Source organism: Puntigrus tetrazona, chromosome 9, assembly GCF_018831695.1.
Source record: "Puntigrus tetrazona isolate hp1 chromosome 9, ASM1883169v1, whole genome shotgun sequence".
NCBI classification, from domain to species: Eukaryota; Metazoa; Chordata; class Actinopteri; order Cypriniformes; family Cyprinidae; genus Puntigrus; species Puntigrus tetrazona.
This window is the reverse complement of record NC_056707.1, coordinates 12,206,109-12,228,519: the sequence shown is the minus strand read 5'-3', so window position 1 is coordinate 12,228,519 and position 22,411 is coordinate 12,206,109. Positions and strand designations below refer to the sequence as shown.

General features: G+C 39.3%; 1 protein-coding gene across 7 annotated transcripts in view; it reads left to right on the top strand.

Moving 5' to 3' along the window:
- Positions 1–22,411, top strand: part of zeb2a (zinc finger E-box binding homeobox 2a) — a 48,035-nt gene that overhangs the window by 16,269 nt on the left and 9,355 nt on the right. For 4 of the 7 annotated variants that reach the window (XM_043248071.1, XM_043248073.1, XM_043248072.1 and 1 more), the window contains 3 exons: positions 12,983–13,015; positions 18,676–18,894; positions 21,841–21,909. In XM_043248071.1, coding sequence (XP_043104006.1) covers positions 12,983–13,015; positions 18,676–18,894; positions 21,841–21,909 — 321 coding nt within the window. Of the gene's footprint in view, positions 1–12,982; positions 13,016–15,732; positions 15,751–18,675; positions 18,895–21,840; positions 21,910–22,411 lie in introns of those variants that run through there. The other 3 variants (XM_043248076.1, XM_043248074.1, XM_043248077.1) reach the window with 2 other exon arrangements.

The window sequence follows — 22,411 nt, the reverse complement described above, 5'->3', positions numbered from 1 at the left end:
AATCTGGAAGCAATGGAAGGATTTATTTGGAAATGCACTTCAGTCTTAATGCTCCTCCCCATATTTCCTGATTTACACAGTACCGCGACACTCCCCAAGTAATAAGTATCTCCAGGAGTGACCTGCCGGGCTAAAGGCAGAAGGATGCCAGCATGACTCAGGAATGAAACTTTGTGGGTTGACATTTCAGTTTTTACCTTCTGTAGGTGTCGTCCCCCGCTCCTTATTCTGGCATCTGGAGTTGATAGAGTGGTCACTTCCTAGTGCTTTTAACCACCCCCGCAGCTTAAAGGGGGTCGACAGCTGTTAAAACACCTGAGCACGCTTGCCGATGACCCCTTCCTCTCCTACCTCCCCGCAGAGGTGCACACATTACATACTGGTGCGGAGAAAAAGGGCCACATGCTAACTCAGGTGGCCTGGCAACCTGACACCACTGGTGTTCAGGAGTCTAGACTAAAGTTCTGGCCTAATTTTCAGGGCATTTGAGGGTCTGCTGGGATTACAGCCCTATAGGACACTCTCTACAGCAGGGAACTGCCGTCTAGGGTAGATTGTATCAGCAATTTAGGTCTTGTCGGCGGGTGATCTTTAAGGTTGTGGGACAAGCTGGGGTTCAGACAGCTGTAGCCTTTTGATCTTCCAGTCTCCCACTGTAGCCGTCCAAAGATAGCTGTCACTCACATTCACCTAAAAATAGTATATCTGGAAAACAATACACATCAAAGACACCTTGCACTGTAGTGTACGTTCACAATTGTGTGACCAGCTAAATTACAGAAGGCTCTTCGGATTCAAAGGGTGTTTTTAGTGTGAGAACAAAACAATGGCTCGGTGCTGAGGTGATTCAAAAAGTAGTTCATGACCTAGCCTTTCTTTCTGCTGCGACTCAATGTAACAGAATCAGTGTTAGCCTCTAGCATCCCTTGGGAGAGGGCATTATGGCTGCTGTATTGTTGGCTAACCTCCTGCCAACTGTGCGGGGAACAAAAGGCCGAGCGTTTATTACCAGACCCTGCTGTGTTAAAGGAAGCCCAGACCAGCCCTCCTTTCCTGGGGATGGCCTTCTTTTGGCTGTACTTTCATCAAGCAAATGTAGCTCTTGCTAATAACCAGGTAGATAGCGAGTTCTCAAGAACAATGTGTCATTTTGAGATTGGTGCGAATTGGATTACTTAAAATCAATTGCTTAATATGTGTAAATAATCACTGTGAGGTAGCATGTCAGTTTGTGATATGAGAAGTTCTTTATTTTTGTATATTCAAGTTATCTTATATTACTTTGTTTTTTGGATAATTATGTTGTAATTGTTTGATATTTGAAAACAATTTCTGTGAATAAAATTTTTTATTTGACATTATACAGTTTTTATGAATTACCTTCTATTATTAATATTTAGGCTTTCCTTTCCAAATGAGTGCTGTTAGATTTTCACAGTAAAATCAGCTTCCGTATTTTAGCGCAGTCATATGATAAAACAGGAAGTGGCGAAGAAAACAACTGTGGCAGGCTAATTATTGCTAAAAATGGCTAACTCTATGACTTCTGCTTTATACAATCAGAGTTGCTTCCTCGCACATCCGCTTCAATTTTACATTTAGCATAGTGTATTTGTTGGTTAAGTGTCTACTTGTCATACCGAAGCTCTTCGTTGTGTTCTACATGTTCCAAAGAATGACATGTTTATACAAAGCTGGACACAAAATGGCAGCTCGGCGCCAAGAGGTGCGCATGCTTAGTTATCCTTGTCCATCCCTGGCTGCTAGAGTACATTTTTGGCGCTCGCCCTTGAAATCATCTCCACCTGGATGTTGTAGGCCAGAGTCCAAACACAATAAGGAAATAAAATACGAGTGTGAAAAACTAGCAAGAATGGCTCTTTTCCCACTGGGACCCACTGCACTCCACAATGCACTTCGATGACAGGAAAAGTTTATGGCGATTTGTTGAATCAAAAGGAGGAGGATGGGGAAAAATGCTATGAGCATGAGCTGTCACATTCCGCACCCATGACGGAGGCATGCATATTTTTTCACTAGCTTAGTCCAGCTGCTACATGCTAGCCTGAGAACTAATCGTCAATGTTGGCTACGGGCCCGTATGGAGGAAATTTGGGTTGTTGTTAAGTGGGAGTGAAAGTTATTTCCACTGAGATTGATCATTACTGTATGACTGAGGGAAACAGTTGTGTGGGCCATCTCAACAGAGAATTTTAGCCGACTCTTCAGTGTTTTCATTAGAATTTTGACCAACTGTAAATTTTGATATGTTTTACTGTGCAGCCAACTCTTCTCTTTTAATCTATGTTCTCGTTGTCATAGAATAGATTAGCTAGTTAGTCTTGCCCATTTGGCTTTTCAAGGCTGTTTTGGACTTTAGGGATTTTGCAGAGGCAGTGGGTACGGTTGGAGCTAATGCTAATGTTGTGCAATTGCCAGGACAGATTTGATAATATTTGACTAAAATCAATTTAAATATTAAACTTTTAAGGAGTGTTAAGTGTTAAAACATTTTCTTGTTCTTGTTTTTTTTTACTCTAAGATGGATAGTTTACAGTTATCATGCTTCTTGCAAAATATGATTTGCTAATGAAGCAACAGACTTTAATAGTCCCGTTAAATGCATGAGGGTGTGGAACAGGAGAAAGATTTTTTTCTTATAAGGGGTGAGTAATGAAGACCAAATGACTACTCAGAAATCATTTATTAGATTTTTTTTAACCTTCATCCTACCGATTCACTTGGGTGGAAAGTTTTGCCCTGGGGAGCCCATGGCTGTCAGTTCCTCTTACCTCAGACAACCATCGCCATCGACGGTGTCGAATAGGAACAGTGGGACAAATTACCCGCACTGTGCCCAGGGGGCAGGTGGCTTTTAGGGGTCGTTTTCTCAGGTCACATGTAGGAGACGTACATCTGTCACTGTGAAGGTAGCACTGGGGGACACACTGCTTGCCGTTCCCTGATGTGTAAATTGATTCAAATTGACAGACGGTGGTACCTTTTGCTTCGTTACTCCCTGTGCCCTCTTTAACCGGGGGACAGGATCACAAAGCAGGGTTTGTTAGGATAATCTAGGCCTTTGTCCACTTATCAACATGACGAATCATCTGTGTAGAGCTAGACGAGGTATAATGCAGTCCCATTGAGGAGCCGTTTATTTGCCGTTTATTCAACACTTGAATTAATTCCCCCATAGGACCTTTTACATTATCTTTCTGGTACACAGTAGTCAGACATGTATGGTTTGAGTTCAGGTTACTGAGGACAACAGGAAGATATTTGCAAACTAAAAAAAAGTGTTAAATAAGCGTGAAAATAGTCATCTTCTTGTATTTAACTCTTGTTTCCCGTATCTGTAAGCTCAAGGACAGATGTGAGGAGACCAGTATCAGAATTTATATTTCACTGGTCTAAACAAACTATTTATCTTCATTTGTCATTCACTTTCATTTGTAGTTCATCTTATCTTAAGCAAACATTGAGACGGCTCTAATTAGGAGTTTTTGTACTAATTTATTTGTAGTGTTAGAGCTAACAGACTAATCTATTTATTTTATTTTATATTATTTAACTTTTATTAATTGTATATTAATATTATATTTATAATTTTTAATACCATTGTTTTAGTCGATAATTACATTTATCTATGTTTTACTATTATTTAAAGAGAATCAAAGGCATTCTGACTAATAATGTGCGTACTCTTCTCAAACCGTAATGGAAGCATTACAATGTTTAAAGTTTGTTTAGGAAACAACATATCTATATCTCTTTATAATATCATATTATATACATATGACATGTGCCACAACTACAGTTGTGGTTTATCACAACTATCAGCTGGTTTGTAGAGTGGCAATGTACTGTAAATTGCCTTTAAGCAGCTGACCCATTTAAAATACAAGTGTGTAGCTCAGCATGCAGCAGTGGTCAAAAATCATGGCTAGGGGTCAGATTTGCATGGTGGATGGCTGCATGTTATTAGTGGATGGCGATCTGGGTTGTTGAGCAGTGCTGGCCAATCAGCAGCGTTCTGCTGAGTTATACAGTTTCACTACCTCAAAAATTTGTCACAGGAAATTAACAAATAGGTGGAAGTAGGACCTCTAGCTAGACTTTTTGTACTGGGGCATGTGCTGTACGATCAGTTATGATTGGATGTGATTGGTTCCCACCTCTTGTTTTCCAGTCAGCTCTTGGCCTGAAAATGATTGCATTATTGACTAAATATAATTACTTAATAATTAAATACTGTTTTATAATGTTCTACAATACTAAGGTGCAGATAATAGCCACTATTTGAAATTAGTATAAACAGCAAAACATTTTGCTATTTTAACATAGAGGAAATAGAATATAACATTATAGTAATTTGCACTTAGACTAAAATTAATAAATGCTGTAGAAGTATCGTTCATTCTTAGTTCACGTTATCTAAAATTCTCTCTGCTTTTATTATTTCCATGACATAAGTATGTTAAAGATATTATTTAATAATAAAATATTTAATATTTTTAAATGCTTACATACATGTTTACCTTCAGTATTATTGCACTGTATGAATAGCGGTTTAAGAAACAGAAGTTTATGCAGTGGATTGTGTTGCACACAGTAGGCTTTCAAGAAAAAAAGTGATAGAAAAAGTAATGTGTGTCTGGGAGCTTTAGGTCCCTGGGTTGAAGGGCACGCCAAGAGTGGCTGCAAATTGCGGGTTGAGAAAAAAGATGTTTAATGCTGATCGATGTTTGAACGTGTGCGTGATTGAAACCTACCAATGATGTTTTTTGTGTGTGTGCGTGTGCGTGCAAGTGTGTGCTATACTGGAATGGGATCATTTCATCCAGTGACTTTCACGAATATTCATGAGGCTCTGGTGATATTTGTAGTGTTATTCATCATAGAATAATTGCATAAATTCTATTCGGTGAGAGAACCCAAGATGCCCCACACATTTAATCTCAGATATTATACTGCTCCCTTGAACAACACTCTTGCTGGAATATCCACGGCAAAAAGCTTTTGCAACAATTTGTTTTTCTTATTTATATTGCGGCACTATCACACACACTCACACACACACACACACACAAAGCTCCATGTCAAACTCCCCTCCGGTTACTCTAGTCAAAAACTGGAAAAAGAGGAAAGAACATACCAAACAATATTATCATAGAAACGTCTATCCATTTATATTTCCTAACTTTTTAAACATGCTGAGATGTGAAGTCTGCGCTCAGAAATGTAGATCCAAAAATGAACTCCACTAGCAGGGCATGCTTCTGTGCCAGCACGCATAAATTACATCACATACAAACCAGTTAATATTTCACAGGGGAATGAAAAAAACCCCAGAACGATTCTATGCCCTGGACCAATGCAAGCCTGTTGCAGAGATTACAATACATAGTAAGGTCTGAATTGTGTTAGATGTGAAACAAAGGGTTCCCTGCAGTCAGCCTCTCAGAGGTGAAAGGTCATCCCAGCACATCTGACATACTGCACATTAAGATGTGTGGGCCAGGGAGCCTTGAGGTACTATTTGCCACCTGGCAAAGATCAAGTTGTAGTGCTTTGTTTGTGTGTGCGCGTGTGAATGTGTGTTTTGAGGGCACCTACATTTTTTTTTTTTAAATCAGGAACTCTGATATATTATAGCAACAGAGTAAAATAACGCTGCGCACTGTTTGTCTGTGGAGTCATTATTAAATGATGCACGGAGAAAGTGAAGCTGGTGTATTTTTGATTTGATCTGAAACATTAGGAATTAAACATGTTGCTTTCTTTTGTCAAAAGGGGTTTGAACATTTCCAGAGAGCACTCCCACCTAGGTCAATAAATAATTCAGGCTTTTTGGAAGTAGGCCTTGCGTCCCCTTGAGAGGCTAGCGGGCTGCTGAAGCCGGAATGGCTTCATCATTTCTAACATTTACACGGGCATACTGTATGCCGTTAGACTGGAGCTCATCTTCTCTGAGGCAACTTTTCAGGTTTGAAGAACGTCTAGATTTTTGAAACGGCGCGAGGTGATTCCCCAAAGCGGGTTTTCTTGCAAATGAATGTGATATAAAATGTGTAAAATAGAATTAGTTACAGTTAGGAGGGAAAGGGAGAATACCTTTTCACGAACACACACACACACACACACACAGACACACACACACAGAGCAGTTCATATCTTTATGTGTTAGGGTCTTATCAGAGACAAACAGCTACAGAGCTTTCTTTTTCCCTCTCTTTTGACAAACGACACTCTGCAGCAACATTACCGGTACGATGAGGTGAAGTGTTTCTTTTTTTTTTTCTCTCTTATTTTTCTCTTTTTCTATTTTGCTCACCTTTACAAACCCAATATGTTTTCACTAAAATTTAAGAATAGTTCACCCTAATTCAAAATATTTAGCCATAGTTTTCTCATTGTCACATTTTTCAAACTAAACTGTGAAACATGAGGAAGCAATGAATGTTCAAGCTTGTTTTTCTATTTTCTTCCTATAATAAAAGTAAACAGGGAATATCGTCAAGCTCTAAACAAGTAAAACATGTATAAAATATGGTTTTAAAAAACATTTTCTTTTTTTAAACTTGCCAACTCACAGGATATTAAAACCAGCAGTGCTTATTGATCAATGATGGTTAATTTAAGTAATCAATAATTCATTCATTCATTCATTCATTCATTCATTCATTTATTCGTTTGTTTGTTTGATTGTTATACCACCCAGATTAAATTTATGCATTTTGCCCAAAGCAAATATTTTTAGTGAATAACAACTTATATTGTGGTCAGTTTCACACACTAAAATAATGTATGGTTTCAAGGACAGGTTGCATGATTTGTACTTTCATTTTTTTTTTTTTTCAGTATTTTTCTTTCTTTCTTTCTTTCTTTAATTTATCATTTACTTCAGTGTTATAGAAAAGCATAGCCATATTCTGCAGGTTACCTTCATTTGTGTTTTACAGAGGAAAAAAAGACACGTGAAAAAGTTTTTTTTATTTTTATTTTTATTTGAAAAGCAGTTTCTCCTTTGAAAAATAAAAGTATATATTAAAAATATATTTAAAAAACTTACAAAAATCGAACAGTAGTTCACATGCAGTAGTAGTAACATGTGTACTTTGCAGTTCATACTGCTCGTATTGTGGTTTGTTTTAATTAATAAAAGTGTTTAAAAGTTCAGAAAAGGAAGTAAATGGTGGGGGTATGACACACTGATATGACTTGGACATTAATCGGCTATAGATTCTCTTCATTTGAAAGGAAGTTGAGCTCAATCAAGTGACACGGCCTCTCGGTCAGATGTTCGCTTCTTTCTCAGTGCGATCCATGGTAACACAAACTATTTGGTAAACAGGCAGAGGACCCAAGGAAAATATGTGTGTAGCTGTGTGTGTGTGTGTGTGTGTGTGTGTGAGAGTGTACGGTAGCTCGCATGGGCTGCCTGTACATCACATGCTTTGTGATACTCTATCTGAGTTCAAATGAAGCTTACAGTGACTCACAATCTCACCAGGTTGTTTATGCCAAGAAACCTGAATAACGCTGCTAAGATTGTTTAAGGGTCTTAGTTCACTGGATCACGAGAGGTAATTACGTAAAACATAAACATTACATAAATGCAGACGAACAAATGAGATAAATTAAACAATTTAATTAATATGATTAACTACTTTTCTAATCACATGCATCTCGACATGAAGCTAAAAAAAATCCTAGACATGACAACAAAAACTAAAGTCCATTACATGTGCAAAAGAGGTTCAGCTGCCATTTCAGTTAACGTCTGCTCAGCGCCCATCTCAAGGTGCTAAAGGCTGATTAAGTTCCTTCTATAAGCGCCTCTGGCTCAATTGCTGGGCCCCAGTGATCACACCTCTGAAAGTGGAACTTGCCACCCTTACCAGGTCACACCTTATCCCCTCATGACTGATAAGAGCAGCACAAGGGCAGAAAAGAGCTTGTGTTAGCAAATATGTGACAAACAAAGCAGCAATATTTTTTTTTGCCGCCAAGTCACCGTGACATTCAGTGTACCAAAGAAAGTTGTGGTCTAACGTGCAAACATGTTCTATTTATCAGTTCATACTTGAGAGCTGTTAAGAGAAAAAGGGAAGCAAATAAATTCTTAATTTTTCATTCGCAATGTCACGAAATATTGTTAAAATGGAGCTCAAAGAGTTAACTGTCTTATAAGAGCTCAGAAAACGAGAAGCCATCCATGGGAGAATGTGACCTACGGTCCTTCACCCTTGTTTAAATAACAGGTTTTGAGACCGTGGAGGTTTTTCTTGGCACCTGTTGAAGTCAAAACTCCCCAAAACAGACAGTTTCACAGGCTTTTGTATTTTAAGAAAACATGTATTTTTGGCCACTGTCTAGCTCTGGTTTCCATGGAACTCTGGGAGAAGGTCAGAAATCAGCTTTCTTTTGAGGTGACCATGCAAAGATCGTGTTATTTATTGATATATTTATGCAGACATTTTTAACTGAAAGGTTTGAGCTGTAGTGCATTTTTAAAGGCACGGTTGTATTACCCAACAGCTAAAATCAACAATGACAGAGCCAGCGTTGAAAGTTTATGAACATAATAGGGATAATTATACAGTAGAGTTGTGGTGAGTGAAAAAGAACAATAAACATTGGGGTGTGAAATTAGAAACTCATATCTGTCTTATAGGGCAGTTATATGGCCGCTTTTAGTGTGTATAGGTTTCAGCACAAAACTACCTGATGCTTTTTTCCTTTTCTTTAAGAAAACAATGAGTTTAATGGTGATATCCATATTGCTTAAAATGGGATATAGTCTTGTAAAATGAGAACCTAAACTTTGGAGGCTATTACAGTAAATATAAATGCAATAATTTGATTAATATTTTACAGCACACTCCACTGTTTTTGATGGTTCCTCCTGATGGCCATTATCAAGAGGGATTTGGTCACAAATCAGCTGCATTGAGCTGCATAGACTCTTAAAGTGACTGTCCAGGGTACAGTAACTCTAACGCCAATAATTCCGCCTCTTTGTAAATGGCCTCGGCTAGCTTTATTAGCCCAACGCTTTGCCACTCCCTGCGTTAAATCATAAATGATTCCCTAACAAAGCGGCAAACCCTGGCTGCTCAGGAGTTAACGTGGGTCTTTCCTGTTCTGTGAAAGCCCTGCGGTCCTCAGCATTACGAATGATGTGGCTTCTGAGAGCCTTAACACAGTCGACGGAATGAATACGACTTCCGTTTTAGACGATAATATGATCCGCGTGTGCTCCCTGGAGGTGTCATCAAGGGGAAAGACGAATCCTCCTCGCTGAACAGAGGAAGTGAAGGGAACAATGGCCCCCTCAATATTTACTGGTTCTCCACTCTAAGCCTGCCTTATAATCGCCTGAGCCAAGGAGATGTTTATGGCTTCCCCCTGGACTATTTGTATGTATGCTTGTGTGTGTGTGTGTGTGTGTGTGTGTGTGAGAGAGAGAGAGAGAGAGAGAGCTTACCCAAAGGAGTGGTTACAGAGGCAGGCTATAGCTTTAAGCTCTGCAGTACCTTTTGATTCCTGTAATCGGCATTCTAATTATCCACTTCAGCTAATTAGCACCTTGCTTTACCCCAGGTGTGTTACTGTAAACATCATCAAAGTAGCTCACTTTCACACTCTTTGATGTGCTACTAATCCAGCACCTCCTCCCAGAAAACCAGATCAGGGCATCTTCATGCCCTGCGTGTAAATCATTATAAACATATTTAAATTTTGTTTCTGAAATCATGTAATGTTTGGTAATTTTTATCATTACATTTATATTAAATCTCCTTTTAGGTTTATATTTCAGTACATAAATTAATTTAGATTATATAACTTCCTTAATATACTCATTTGCATCATTTGCAGCTGAATGTGTGTATGTGTATCTGTCTTTCTGTATCTTATATATATATATATATATATATATATATATATATATATATATATATATATATATATATATATATATATACACAGAGATCAATATAAATTTAGAATATTATATTTTTATACACAATTATTTTAATATTTTTTTGTACAATTAGTAATTAATTAATAATTAAATTATTCAATAATTTATTAAATTATTTCAGTTATATATAATTAAGCTTATACAATATAAGTTTCACATACATAGAATTAGTTTTAATATTTATTATAGTTTAATTTCATGCTTCTATTTTTTACTATATCAATATAGTATTTTGGTGTTTCTTATGTATATAAATTCATTTTGTGTGATTTTATAAATGCTCAAGCCACTGATCAGTGCTATTGTTAGCATTGTGGATATTGTAGCTCATTCATTCAGCTCTCGCCTCTATCTCTATTCTGACAATACAGGGCCAAATATAGGTCCCTGGTGCATCCCATGGGTCAATGACCTTTGATGGTAGTTATGGGGAAAGGGCATGGAAAAGGTTTCAGGGGAGTCAAAGATTGACCACATAAAGGGACGAATCCTTCCCTTGTGTGCTACCTGCTGGGGAAGCTATTCAGGTGACCAAACTCCACACACAAGTGTGTATGTGTGCATTAGGATGTGTGTGTGGGAGGGGGTGCTGAACAGATGTGTTTTACTCCCTCATTAACATCAGAAAGAACTGCTCTGATTGAAGGTCCTGGACCAAGGGGGCTCTATTTCTCATTGGATGTGGACTGTCCCCATTCACTCACACACACTCGCACACACTGACCTCTTTAAAAGGCTCCCACCTACACTGCCAGCTGGCAACTGGTTAGGTTTTGCTGTGGTCTCCACAGTCCACACCACAGATCCGTGCACATGAGCTCTCCGAACACCTCAGTCACACACACCCATAAACATATGTTGGCAGGCACACACAGGCACGCACTTGCCACAAATGGACTCGACTTCAAAGTGTAGCGTTTCTGTGGGGTCAAACGATCCATTTGAATCCATTTCGAAATGGGAAATAAGCTCTGAGATATTACATATCAGCCTCAACCAAAATTCAAAAACCTTATTGGATTGAATACCTTGGAAATCCCTGCTAACTATTCACTAGTTGAGAATACGGCACCCACAATTGCCAACAAAGTACTTAAGCGGCGAGTCGTGCGGCGATTCAGGTTTCGCTCTGCTCTTTTTCGAGTCAAAGGAATAAGGCTTACTGTAATCTGCACTGGCAGCGCCGTATGTTATTATCGTGTCCTAATTAATCTTACAGGAGGTGTAATTCAACTTCAGATTAGGCCCGTACCTCACACAGATTAATTAATGTCTCTAATCAGCAACAGCAAAATTAATTTTGCCCTGATTACGCTCGTTTGAATTTGCATGTGCTTAAAGCGGGCTCTTTATTTCATTATGATATTGAGCACAGAATCTCACACACACACACACACACACACACACACACAAAACAGGTTAGGCTGCCGTAAACGGACATGCACTAGTACACACAAGTGGATGAGGGCATAATCTGTGTTATACGCTCGTGTTTTGGCACACACAGCACACGAGGCGCATGTACACACTCACTTGCGGCGGTAGCCAGGAGCTGTTTGCAGTAGAGTGTTATTGATGGGGCTGTGGGAGTGATGGAGAGAGAGATGCTAAAGAACAACGCAGCAGATGCGCTGACAGTTGTTCACAGGCAACCTTGTGCATGTTTAATACCGCCCCAGCTGATCCTGGGCCTGCTGAACACAGGAGAGCACAGCCTCCATCCAGACTGCATGTGTGTTTGACAAAGCCATCTTTGCCCCCTGCAGCAGCGTATATGAGCGGCCCATTTATACACAAAGATATGGAGAGGGAAATGGCGTTCAGCTTAGCTAGAGGTGGGTGAAATGGTTTGGTAATGCATGGTTTTCTTAGAGATAATATGGGGAAATTTCAACTCAGACAGAAGTCACTTTCAAACTTTCCTGTTGTTCAGTGTAACCAGCCTAAAAAAATAGTAAATCCTAAACCCTCCCTCTGAAATCAAGTGAAATCATATTGAAAATGACAGTAAATGTGAATGCACATTTAGGCTTGAGTTATCCTCTCTGAATCGAACATATAACTCTCTATCCATAATTGAAGCCTTTACCAACCCAAAGATTGTGAGTGATTTTTAAGGAATTGTTAAAAGCGAATGCTTTCCTATGCAGACAGCACTTGTGAAACTACAATTAGCGGTCATATGCTGTGAACATTTGCCAAGACACACTGAAAAACGTCCAAAAACGAAGAAGTTTTGAGAAGAAGGCTGGAAATCAAGCCATGTATCGCTAAATTCTCTGAGGGTTTCTTATGATAAGGTAGAGATAGTTTGCCTTTGTGGTGCCAGTGAAAGAGTGCTTGTTTTCTTTTTGCTTTTTTTTTCTAGACAAATGAAGCGTACCATAAAATGGCGGAGAGCAGAAGAAGGAAGTGTGGGAAGGTTGTGGGCAGGATGGATGGATAGATAGATAGGGCCACTCCTTACATGAATATTTCATTAGCAACCTGTCTGCTGGTCTGGAGCCTTCATTTAAAGCCCCCCTTTGAGGTCTTATTTTTTGCTCCATCTGGACCTGTTAGCTTTCAGAAACCCAACAAGCACCTCTGGCAATGCCACTGAGGAGTCTTAGCAGAACCCAAGCTGTTTCCTTTTAGTTTCGCCTTTTGTCTGATAGTAAACAGGTATTATGGAAAGATCATTGCGTTCCATTAAATCAGTCTTAAATAAAAGTAACCAAAAGACTGGAATAAATTGTTTAGAAGTGGAGAAGTTGGAAGCTGTTATAAACAGCTCAATAGGACTTACATTAATGGCCTATGCACAGATTAAGTCATGTTTGCAAAATAAATTTGTGCTTTAAAAGAATAGTGCACCCAAAAATTAAAATTCTGTCATCATTTATGCCCTCATATCTTTTGTGGAACATAATTTTTTTTTTTTGTTTGCTTGTTTGTTTGTTGAATATTGTTCCCAATATTCTTCAAAATATCTTCTTTTGTGTTCCACAGAAGAAAGTCATACAAGTTTGGAACGTTGTGAGGGTGAGTAAATGATGGCAAAAATTTCAATTTTTGAGTGAACTATGACCTTAAATTATAATAAAAAAAAACATTTGATAAGTATTTTAAATGTTGGTTGAGTGCTCTGCATTCATACCAGATAAACAAAAGAAGCAGCAAAAACATGGCTTATGTAACCCAAAAAAAAAAAAAAAAACACACACGACGTAAGGTGTCTCTTGGTTTTTCTCAGAGAGAGAACCTGGTGTTGTTTTGCTTGTGAAACTGTTTGAACAGCTAGTGACCGATGGGCCAATCGCATGCTGAGAGCCACCGAGCATCTGCCGGGAGATTTGCATATTAATTGACCCATATTAACTTCCAAAAAAATTGATAGACTCTGAACTCAGCCAACAAATTCATCTGCCCGCGCTTCTAAGCCCTCACCTGCCGATTTTATGGTAGAGTATCACGGTACAAAGACGTCGTGCTCAAAGGAAAGAAAACCTAAAATTGCAGGTTTTGTTAGCGTGTGTAATTTGCGTCATCTCTTTTCAGCTCTTTCGCCCTGAGGCGGTTTGAGCTTTTTGTGGTTGTTCTTTTCTCCCAGAGTGCAACCTGACTGATAGTTCGCCTGAGATAGAGGTTGACTTCTTTATCTTCCTCTGCGCAGCATATTGTGTTCTCCTCTCCTCCTGTCTTTTCTCCTCCTCAGGGTAGCCCAGTGAGCTATTGTGTGTCTCCGGCTTTACGAACTTACACACACACACGCGCGTGCGCACACACACACACACACAGGCACTCTGAGGCTGGTAGAGGCCCAGAACAGTTGTCGAGAGAGAGAGGGGTAACATGTGCATGGGGTGGGCACAGATGGTGGGTCTGCGTGGGGGAGGAAGGGGGAAAGGTGGGCCGTCTGGCGGCATGAGCAAGCCTCAGAGAGCTCTCTCTCTCTCTTTCTCTCGCTTCCTCTCCTCCCCTTCTCTCCTTCTTGCCTGTTGCGTTGGGTCCTATAGTAGACAAATGGGAGTTTAATTCAATTAGGGCCAGGCTACTGTTGCCGCTTCACGGCAGGGTCTGTGGAGCACCGCCACCCATTTACAGATGGGTGCACGCTAGATAAGTGCACGCACACACACGCTGTCTCTCTCTCGCTCTCCTTTTTTCACACTCACAAATATTGGCAAGTAGTGAAATACTTAAATACAAGGAAAACAAAGCCCACCACAGTGCACACACAGACACACACACCCTCTCCAGGTTTGCAGTAATGGTTCACGCATTGCTGAGTTTTCACTGAGGATCACGGCGGCACAAAAGCGGCCCCTCTCTTCCTGGGCCCTTTGTTCCCCCAGCACCAGTGTGACCTCTCCGGCTGCCTGGCCTTAAAACAAACACGGAGAGCCTCCTCTCCCATCACACACACCGTAAACAAGAGCACTTTCACCGGCCGTTATCTACATTCTAACCCCACAAGAAAAAATAGACCCAATCTGTCAGGTTCAAGGCCTTCACTGATATAAACAGCCTTGTGTGGGAGTTACGGATTCATTGTTGAATGGTGTGGAGTTATGTACAGAACTAATTTCGCCATTAGAATGTGTTCAGATTTTTTCCGCGTGTTACCTATATTTGTAAGGAGATTTGTAACACTCTCAGAAAAGTTTCCCTTATAGCACTTTACAGCAGATATATGCATCTGCAATTTCACCTTCTCAGAAAACTTTTAACATTTTAATATTATATTTAAAATGGTTTTATTTCATTTTATGTGCTAAACTATACATTATATACATCATTATTATGTCCAACAGGTGAAAATCATAATTTCCTATCAAACTACTTTACATAAAAATAAAAATAATAATAAAAAAATCCTATTTATACATTTATTACCCATTTATCGTAGATCAAACAGTTGGTTCAGCATATGCATTACCTCTGTGCACTTTTCTGAGGCATGAAACAGGTAAAAGTTTGCCCTCCCAGTCCTTTTTGCGCATGAATGGAAGATGGCTGATTTGATTTACATGGATCATTTCCAGGCTATAGCCACTAGGCAGCGACCTCCTTTCAACTGTTTGAAGCCTTACCTAGTCGCCCCCTCCCCCACTGCTCGCTCAGGTGATGCGCACCGCACAGGAGAGAGAGAGAGAGAGAGAGAGAGAGAACAGAGCAGTTATTTTCCACCGTCTGTTCCGCCGGGTTTCATTACCGTGGCAGAGAGGCACCTGGGAAAGACCTGCGGCAGGCTGTCTGATTCTCAACATGGATGTGGAATACACGCTCACCTTTCTGTTTCGGCCGCTAGGAATAGACGGAAAGGAGATGAAAGGAAGGGGAAAAGATGGATAGCAGGCGGATTACCTGTGATCAAGGAATGTTGAAAAGGTGTGTGAGCCAACGGAGGTATCGTTCAGTCCAGATGGATGCGATTGTTGAGCTTTCGCCGCAACAGAAACCTTTTCTATCTGAAACAATTGCAGGCTTGAATCATCTTTCACCACGTTCCAGTGAAATGGCTCCAGCGGACAGTGTGGCTTTGGGTTTGCAGGTGTGTCTGCAGTTTTCCCCCGAGCACTGGGAACACACTCCGCATATGAGATGAGAGGATTGTAAGAGATTGTGACAGAGCACACACATACCTGTCTAAACAGCTAAAGTGCTCAGAAGAACATGTGTATGTGTATGAGCGCACTACTCCAGGCTATGGAATGTGTGAACCTCTCCCAGTTAGCGGAGAGAGTTTTAGTTCGTCCAAACTGGACTGATACAAGGTATTGTTTCTGCAATTATGTTAAATGTTTGTTTGTTAATGAATTCCACGTTCAGATAGATTCTGCCTGTCTAGCTTGTTGCTGACTTAGGTACCATCTTGAAATGCATTATGCCTTATTCTCAAAGGACAGCTACTAGAATGATAGGTGGAGTTGCTCGAGAATACGAAACAGCACAGAGAGAGAGAGAGAGAGAGAGAGAGGGAGGGGAGTAAGGAGAAGTCAGGGTGAGAGAGAGAAGAGAGGTGGCCTCTTTGTCTCTAGGGTGAGCACAATGGACCGTTCACTGCAGGAATTATACTGCAGGACAGCTGCCGGAATGACATACTGAAATGGCAGCCAATAGAATTGAAATGGGGGCAGATCTACACAGGGGTTAGAGCGTTTCATAGGTAGATATAAAATTAAGTTACACATATTAGGAAAAGTATCTGTGTGTCTTAATCGTACTTGTAATCATTTGCCTGGAAAGTTCAAAATTGGAAAATATAATTTTTTTATAGTTAATTACATTTTTTACTCCCACACACAAAACTGAACAATGAAAAAAAAAATGAAATAAAAGTTACACCCTGCAGGAGTTCACTCCACTTTTTAATCAATTTGAATTCAATTACAGATGAAAATCTAATTTTATTTATTTATTTTTTACTCTCACGCATGTGCAATTAAAATCAGTGTTACAACTTGCAGGAGTACATGCCACTTTTTAATCAATGAAAAATCAATGTATTCAATGTATACAATGTATACATTAATCAATGTATTCAATGAAAAGAAGATCAGATTTTATGATTTGAAAATTCTAAAAAAAATGTGAAAAACAATGATCTCATAATTTTACAAACATTTATACTCCTCTTCTTCTTCTTCTTCTTCTGCTTCTTCTTTTTTTTTTTACTCCCACGCACACAAGTGCAAACAGCCATACAATATCTTGGTCACATCTGTCAGACCCATGTGACCTTAGAGGCAGATCATTTGATGGATTGTTTTGAGTGCCCATCACTTGCTTTTCTATCACTCTCTCACTCACACAGACACACAAAGGCGAAGTATCTGCTTGACAGAATTCAAAACATGCATGTTCCTTTTTTCAAAATTGTTTTCAAACCTCAGCGTTTGCTATTTCTATTTGAGTCGTGAGAGAATCTATGCAATTACAAGTAAAATTAGAACATACTTCCAGAACAAACCATACTGAATTTCTGTAAATCTCAAGCATCCACTCAAGCATTCAAGCTATGCCACTTGGAATGTGGACGGTTAGCATATGCTGTCGAAAAACACAAGAACAGGAAAATGTGATGTAAAGAGTTTAGCGTTTCGTGTGGGCTTGAAGTCAAACCACTCAGCAGTTCACTATTATTAATATTCAGCCCTGACCTCTGTATTCATCCTCTTGATTCTTTTCCCAGTCCTCCCACTTCTTTCTCTTTCTTCAGAACACTCCCACCATTCAAACTCTGAATGATTGGCCACAGCTTTTTAGCTCTGATACCAAAATTCAGGGATCCATTTCATACCTGCGCAAGACACAGCAAAGTGCCTCTGCTACGGGCTTAAAGATGGAATAAATGACTGTGTGAGAGCGAAATGGGAGAGATGTGAGTGGAGGAGGGAACAGAGGAGAGAGAAAGGCGAGATAAAGTTGCTTTACGTCCAAGGTATACTCGGACCACACAAAGAGCCTCTCATGTCTTACTTTCAACCACTCCCTTTATGTCTCTCTTTTGCTTTCTCTCGCTCGCCTTCTCCTTTTCATTCAAGGAGGGGGGGTCTTCACCCTCGGCCTGAAGTCGCTCCTAAATAATCCCGCTGGTCACACCTCTTAGTTAGAAAGCTTTTTGTCCCACGCCCCTCACCCCCGCCATACCACCTCACCCCACTCTTTGGTATTCAGCCCGGGTCAGTGCATTTCGACCATCCCTTGTACCCGAGATGGTTCCCCTTTTAATTTGCACCTGTTGCGCAGTTGTCCGGGGGAGCAAATGCAGCCCCACGGATCAGACAAAGATCATATTATGATCAGATACGTGCGGCTAATCTTCACGTCCTCTGGCGAGAACCGCCAAAGGGAAGCGGTCAGCCTTTTTTGCATGGGAACCTGTGAAAAAAAAGACGTCATTGCTATTTTTTTTTTTTTTTGTGAATGGGCTCCTAGGGAGAGATTAGGGGTAGTTAAGGTACGGAGAAGGGAATGGAGCGTTCCACAGCCCAGACAAGTCCATTTGACGCCAACGAAGTGGGAAATAGAGCACGGATGGAAGGGAACGTTTGTTGTTTTTCAAAACTCTGTGTTCAGGAGAGGGAGAAAATTGTCCCGAAATCAGCAATTAGGTTTTTAATCTAACCATTAGAGAAACTTCCCACTAGTTCTCACTGCTTTGGCAGCGAGCCTCTGAGATAAGGTGCTCGGAGAGCCTGGGGAGATGTATGCTGTATTAGGCAAGAAAAGAACTTCAAATGAACCTGAACGTTAAATTGCTGTTCCCATGATGTAAGCTTTATAGTTTATTAGACTCTCACCACCTCTCACCACCAGAGTTGTGCGGGTTTTTGGTTTGATTTATCGTGTTCTTTGTCGTTGTATATCAAGCAGAAATCTGGTCTAATGAGGTTTCCATTATCTTAACAACTAGAAATTGTTATTTGTTGCTGGTTACATGTAATGGCAAAAGATAACCTTTTCTTAACCAGTAATAATAGAAATGATCATATATATATATATATATATATATATATATATATATATATATATATATATATATATATACGTGTGTGTATATATGTATATATATTACTACTTAAAACAAGGTTATCAACTGTTTTTTTTTTCATTTGTGATACATATGTCAATATAGACAACTAAAACTGCACAAACTCTTGAGATATAATAACACCTGGACTATGTTCTACCCTCAGTGCTGAGTTATGAAAATGTGGTGGATGCCGGTTCAGGGTCTGATGAGGAGGACAGACTCCTGGGTTCGGAGGGAGAAGGCAGTCCAGCAGGTGTACCGAGTCTGGAGGCCTCACCCCGGGTAGCCCATGCCCTGCTCTCCTGCCGGGGAGATGAAGAAAATGAAAGCCAGGATGGGGCAGGAGTCCATGTTTGGCGCCACGGAGACCTGAATGGTTCAGGTAAAAGTGAACGCAGAGAATATATATTTTTTCATCAGTCTTGCCATTTTCATATTACCAGTACAGAGCAGCTTTATTTAATAAGACAACACCTAGCAGCTGTTTGGCATTTTTGATGTAATGGCAACTTTTAGACTATTAACATACATTTCTGCTTCGGTTTCTTACTTTTGTCACAAAGTAGGTTACACCTAATCTTCAGTGCCTCATCACTGTTTCCACACCCTTTTCTTCTGGCTTCATTTTGACTCACCCACCCAAAACCAAAAGCGATCAAGATCACGGACAAGACCCAAGCTAGTGAGGCTTTAAAGACAAATTCTCTTAATTAGGATCGCAGAGCTATCATTTAGCATGAGCGTGCCCTGCTGAAGACTCATTAAAGGCCTTAAATGAAATTTTTAGCATTATGATGGCCATTTACATACATAATAGGCCCACAATTCCCTGAGCCTGTCTGACAGTTACAGAGTGAAGGGAGAACTCATGCGAGTCGCCCGGTTTGAAAAAAAAAAAAAAAAGAAAGAAAAAACCCCGACCCCCAGCAATCAGTCTCGGCTAATGACTAAACCATATGCATCACTTAACTTCAGAGAGTGTCACAGTCGCAGAACTAAACAGGGTCTTCAGGGATGTGTCATTCGCTTCAACAGTGTTTTGTTTAGCTGATGTTCACACCATGATATGCTAGATTAATGAACGTCATCCGAGTTTATTTGAAGGCCACGCCTCTGGCAGCGTAGCATTTTTTTCCATTTTTTTAGGTGATTTTATATTAAGGTATGAGTCTGTTTGCTGGGGAAAAAAATGTATGCTGGTAAGAGCAACATTTTAAAAGAGGCTGCATGAATCATCTTGTGTGGTTCTTCTTTTATCAGTGCTTTGTGGTTGCTAGAGAAGATGCACCTCAAGTCCGCTATATATGTTTTGAAAGACTGTAGGGTTTGAATGATGACTTCTGAAAAATGTATATTAAAATGGCTTATATTATTTATTTATCTATCTATCTATCTATCTATCTATCTATCTATCTATATAATTTAATAAAATAAAAAACAATACTTATAATATAACTCTTTTGTATTTAATATATTTGAACATGTAATTGGGTGACAGTGATGACAAGGCTGAATTTTCAGCAGTCATTACTCCAGTCTTCAGTGTGACAGGACCCTTCAGAAATCATTCTAATATTATGGTGAAAATCATGATGCATTTAATTTTTCTCAGGATACTTTAATAGAATATTCAGAAGAAAAGCTGAAATAGAAATCTGTTTATAACACTGTAACTGTCTGTGTTGTCACTTATAATAAATGTAATGCCCTTTGGAATCATATACATAAAAATATATTTTATATATTTTATATTTTATATAAAGTCATAGTTTTACATCTAAACTTCTGCATTCAATTTCAAGAAGTCAAAAGTCCAAAAACTATTTGTTTCCAAGTGTCCACTGAAAAAAATACAATAAAATTGTCTAAAATAAAATAACCAGAAATGGACTATATTGCATTCATGTATTTATTATTAGACACAAAAGAACTTGCTGAAAAGAAATGATAATAAGTTGTTACTTTCATTATTACACTACTTCTTCCATCTCACAAAGTAATGATATATATAGGATGCGAATAGGATATGAATGTTCTTGTTTTGGTACACTGTACAGCAGTATCAGTACTTGTCTTGTAGCTCCAGTATTTGTAAGCATACTTGCAGGATGATTTAAAATTGACTATAGAAACAAAATATAATTTAATTGTTCATCTAAAGAGATATGGAACTTCTGTGTTGCAGTGGTTAAAATCACACTGTTACCTCAGGGAGCCTTCAGCTACCACAAGCAGAACTGAGAGTCTAATGTAGTTGCCATTTTGTCACTCCAGGAATTTGTACACAGTTCATTGATCTACTCAGAATTATTTTCTGATACCACTATGAATTGGTTTATGGTGTGCCACACATGATGTTCGGTCCTTCGTATGACCTTAAAATATCCCCATGCTAATACAGCTAATCGCTAACCCTCCCAAAGAAGTTTTAAGCCAATGTACCTCAAAGGAAAGCACAATACTAAGAACTCAGGAGGGTATTTTCACTGGCTCCAGGCCTTGCACTTTTATCTGCACAGCGCAGAAGGAGACAATTTCATCAGGAAGGGGTTTTGGGAAGGCAAGCCCCCTATTAGCAAACGCCTTGTTTCTTTAAAACTTTTTTTCAATGAAACACGTCCAAGTCTAGTAAAGCTTTTGATGCTCAAAACGTCCCTTCAAGAAGCAATGCCCTCACAATGATTTCAAACTCTGCTTTGAAAGACATCTCTTAAATGTGGTGAAAAGTGAGAGAATTTGTCGACTTTCAGAAGCTCTCTCGGTTGTCATACTTAGATAATGAGGAAGGAAGTGAAGGCAGTTTTGAAATTAAACAGTACTAATGCAGTGGAAGCATGTGTGTACGTGTGTGTCAGGAGTCTTGAGTACCCTTGTTTTCCCCCTGCGTTGTGGTGTAAGAGGTGCTGTATATCCTCCTTTTGTGGGGGAAGCTTATGATACTTGTGACTGCCGGTACGAAGTCACATGAGGGGGAGGAGGAGGAACAAACACAATAGCTGCAGTATATGAGCAAACTCCTCTCAGACCACCCTCCTCTCCTCCCTAAATACCTTGACATGATTTCCAAAGCCCCGCTTACAGAGAAGCATATCATTCTCTGAGCTGCTGTCAACATGTTTGAGATATAACTTCCTGATATGTAGGGTGTTCTCTATCATTGTGATTTTTTTATTTGATGTGCTGTCACGTTCATCTCGTATTATTACACTTTAACGTACATTAAACATGCTAATTAAAGGTGAATTGATAATGGCGGACAAGTTGCTGCTGAATTGTTTTTGGTATAGTTATGATGATCATCAAACAAAGTTTTTTGTGTTTATTACAGAGGAGCGAAAAGTGGAGTACAACTCCATGAGCCCAGACATCTCTCTCCATGGAATTGGAAATGGTACAGGTGAGATAACTTTACAATATGTATGATAAATGAATAAAATATGCATAATAATGAACTGTATTTAAAGAGTTGGGTCAATGCGGAAATCAAATCACCAGATCTTGAACATATTCATTATGAAATGTTTCCTAATGTCTCTTAAACTGTATGTAAATGCATGGCACACATGTGAGATAACGTGTGTCTATGAGAGATGGAAAGTAAACATTTTTAAGTTGAGTGTGAGTGCATGGCAAATCACATTTTGCAGCCAAATTGAGTTTAAGGGCAAAATCGAATTTGTTTAGTCCGTGTACTTTCAAATTGATTACAGGGAAACAATAACATTTTCATTTGCTTACCCAATTTCCAGTCATCTAAAGACAATGTACGATTTAGAATAACTTTTGTCTTTCTATTAGTTATCTAGCCATATTATATCATTTTTTTAAATGTATATAAATGTTTACTTTTTGTAGGGGGCGCAGATGTCTATTCATCCTGTCAGTGTCTTTAAGTAGTT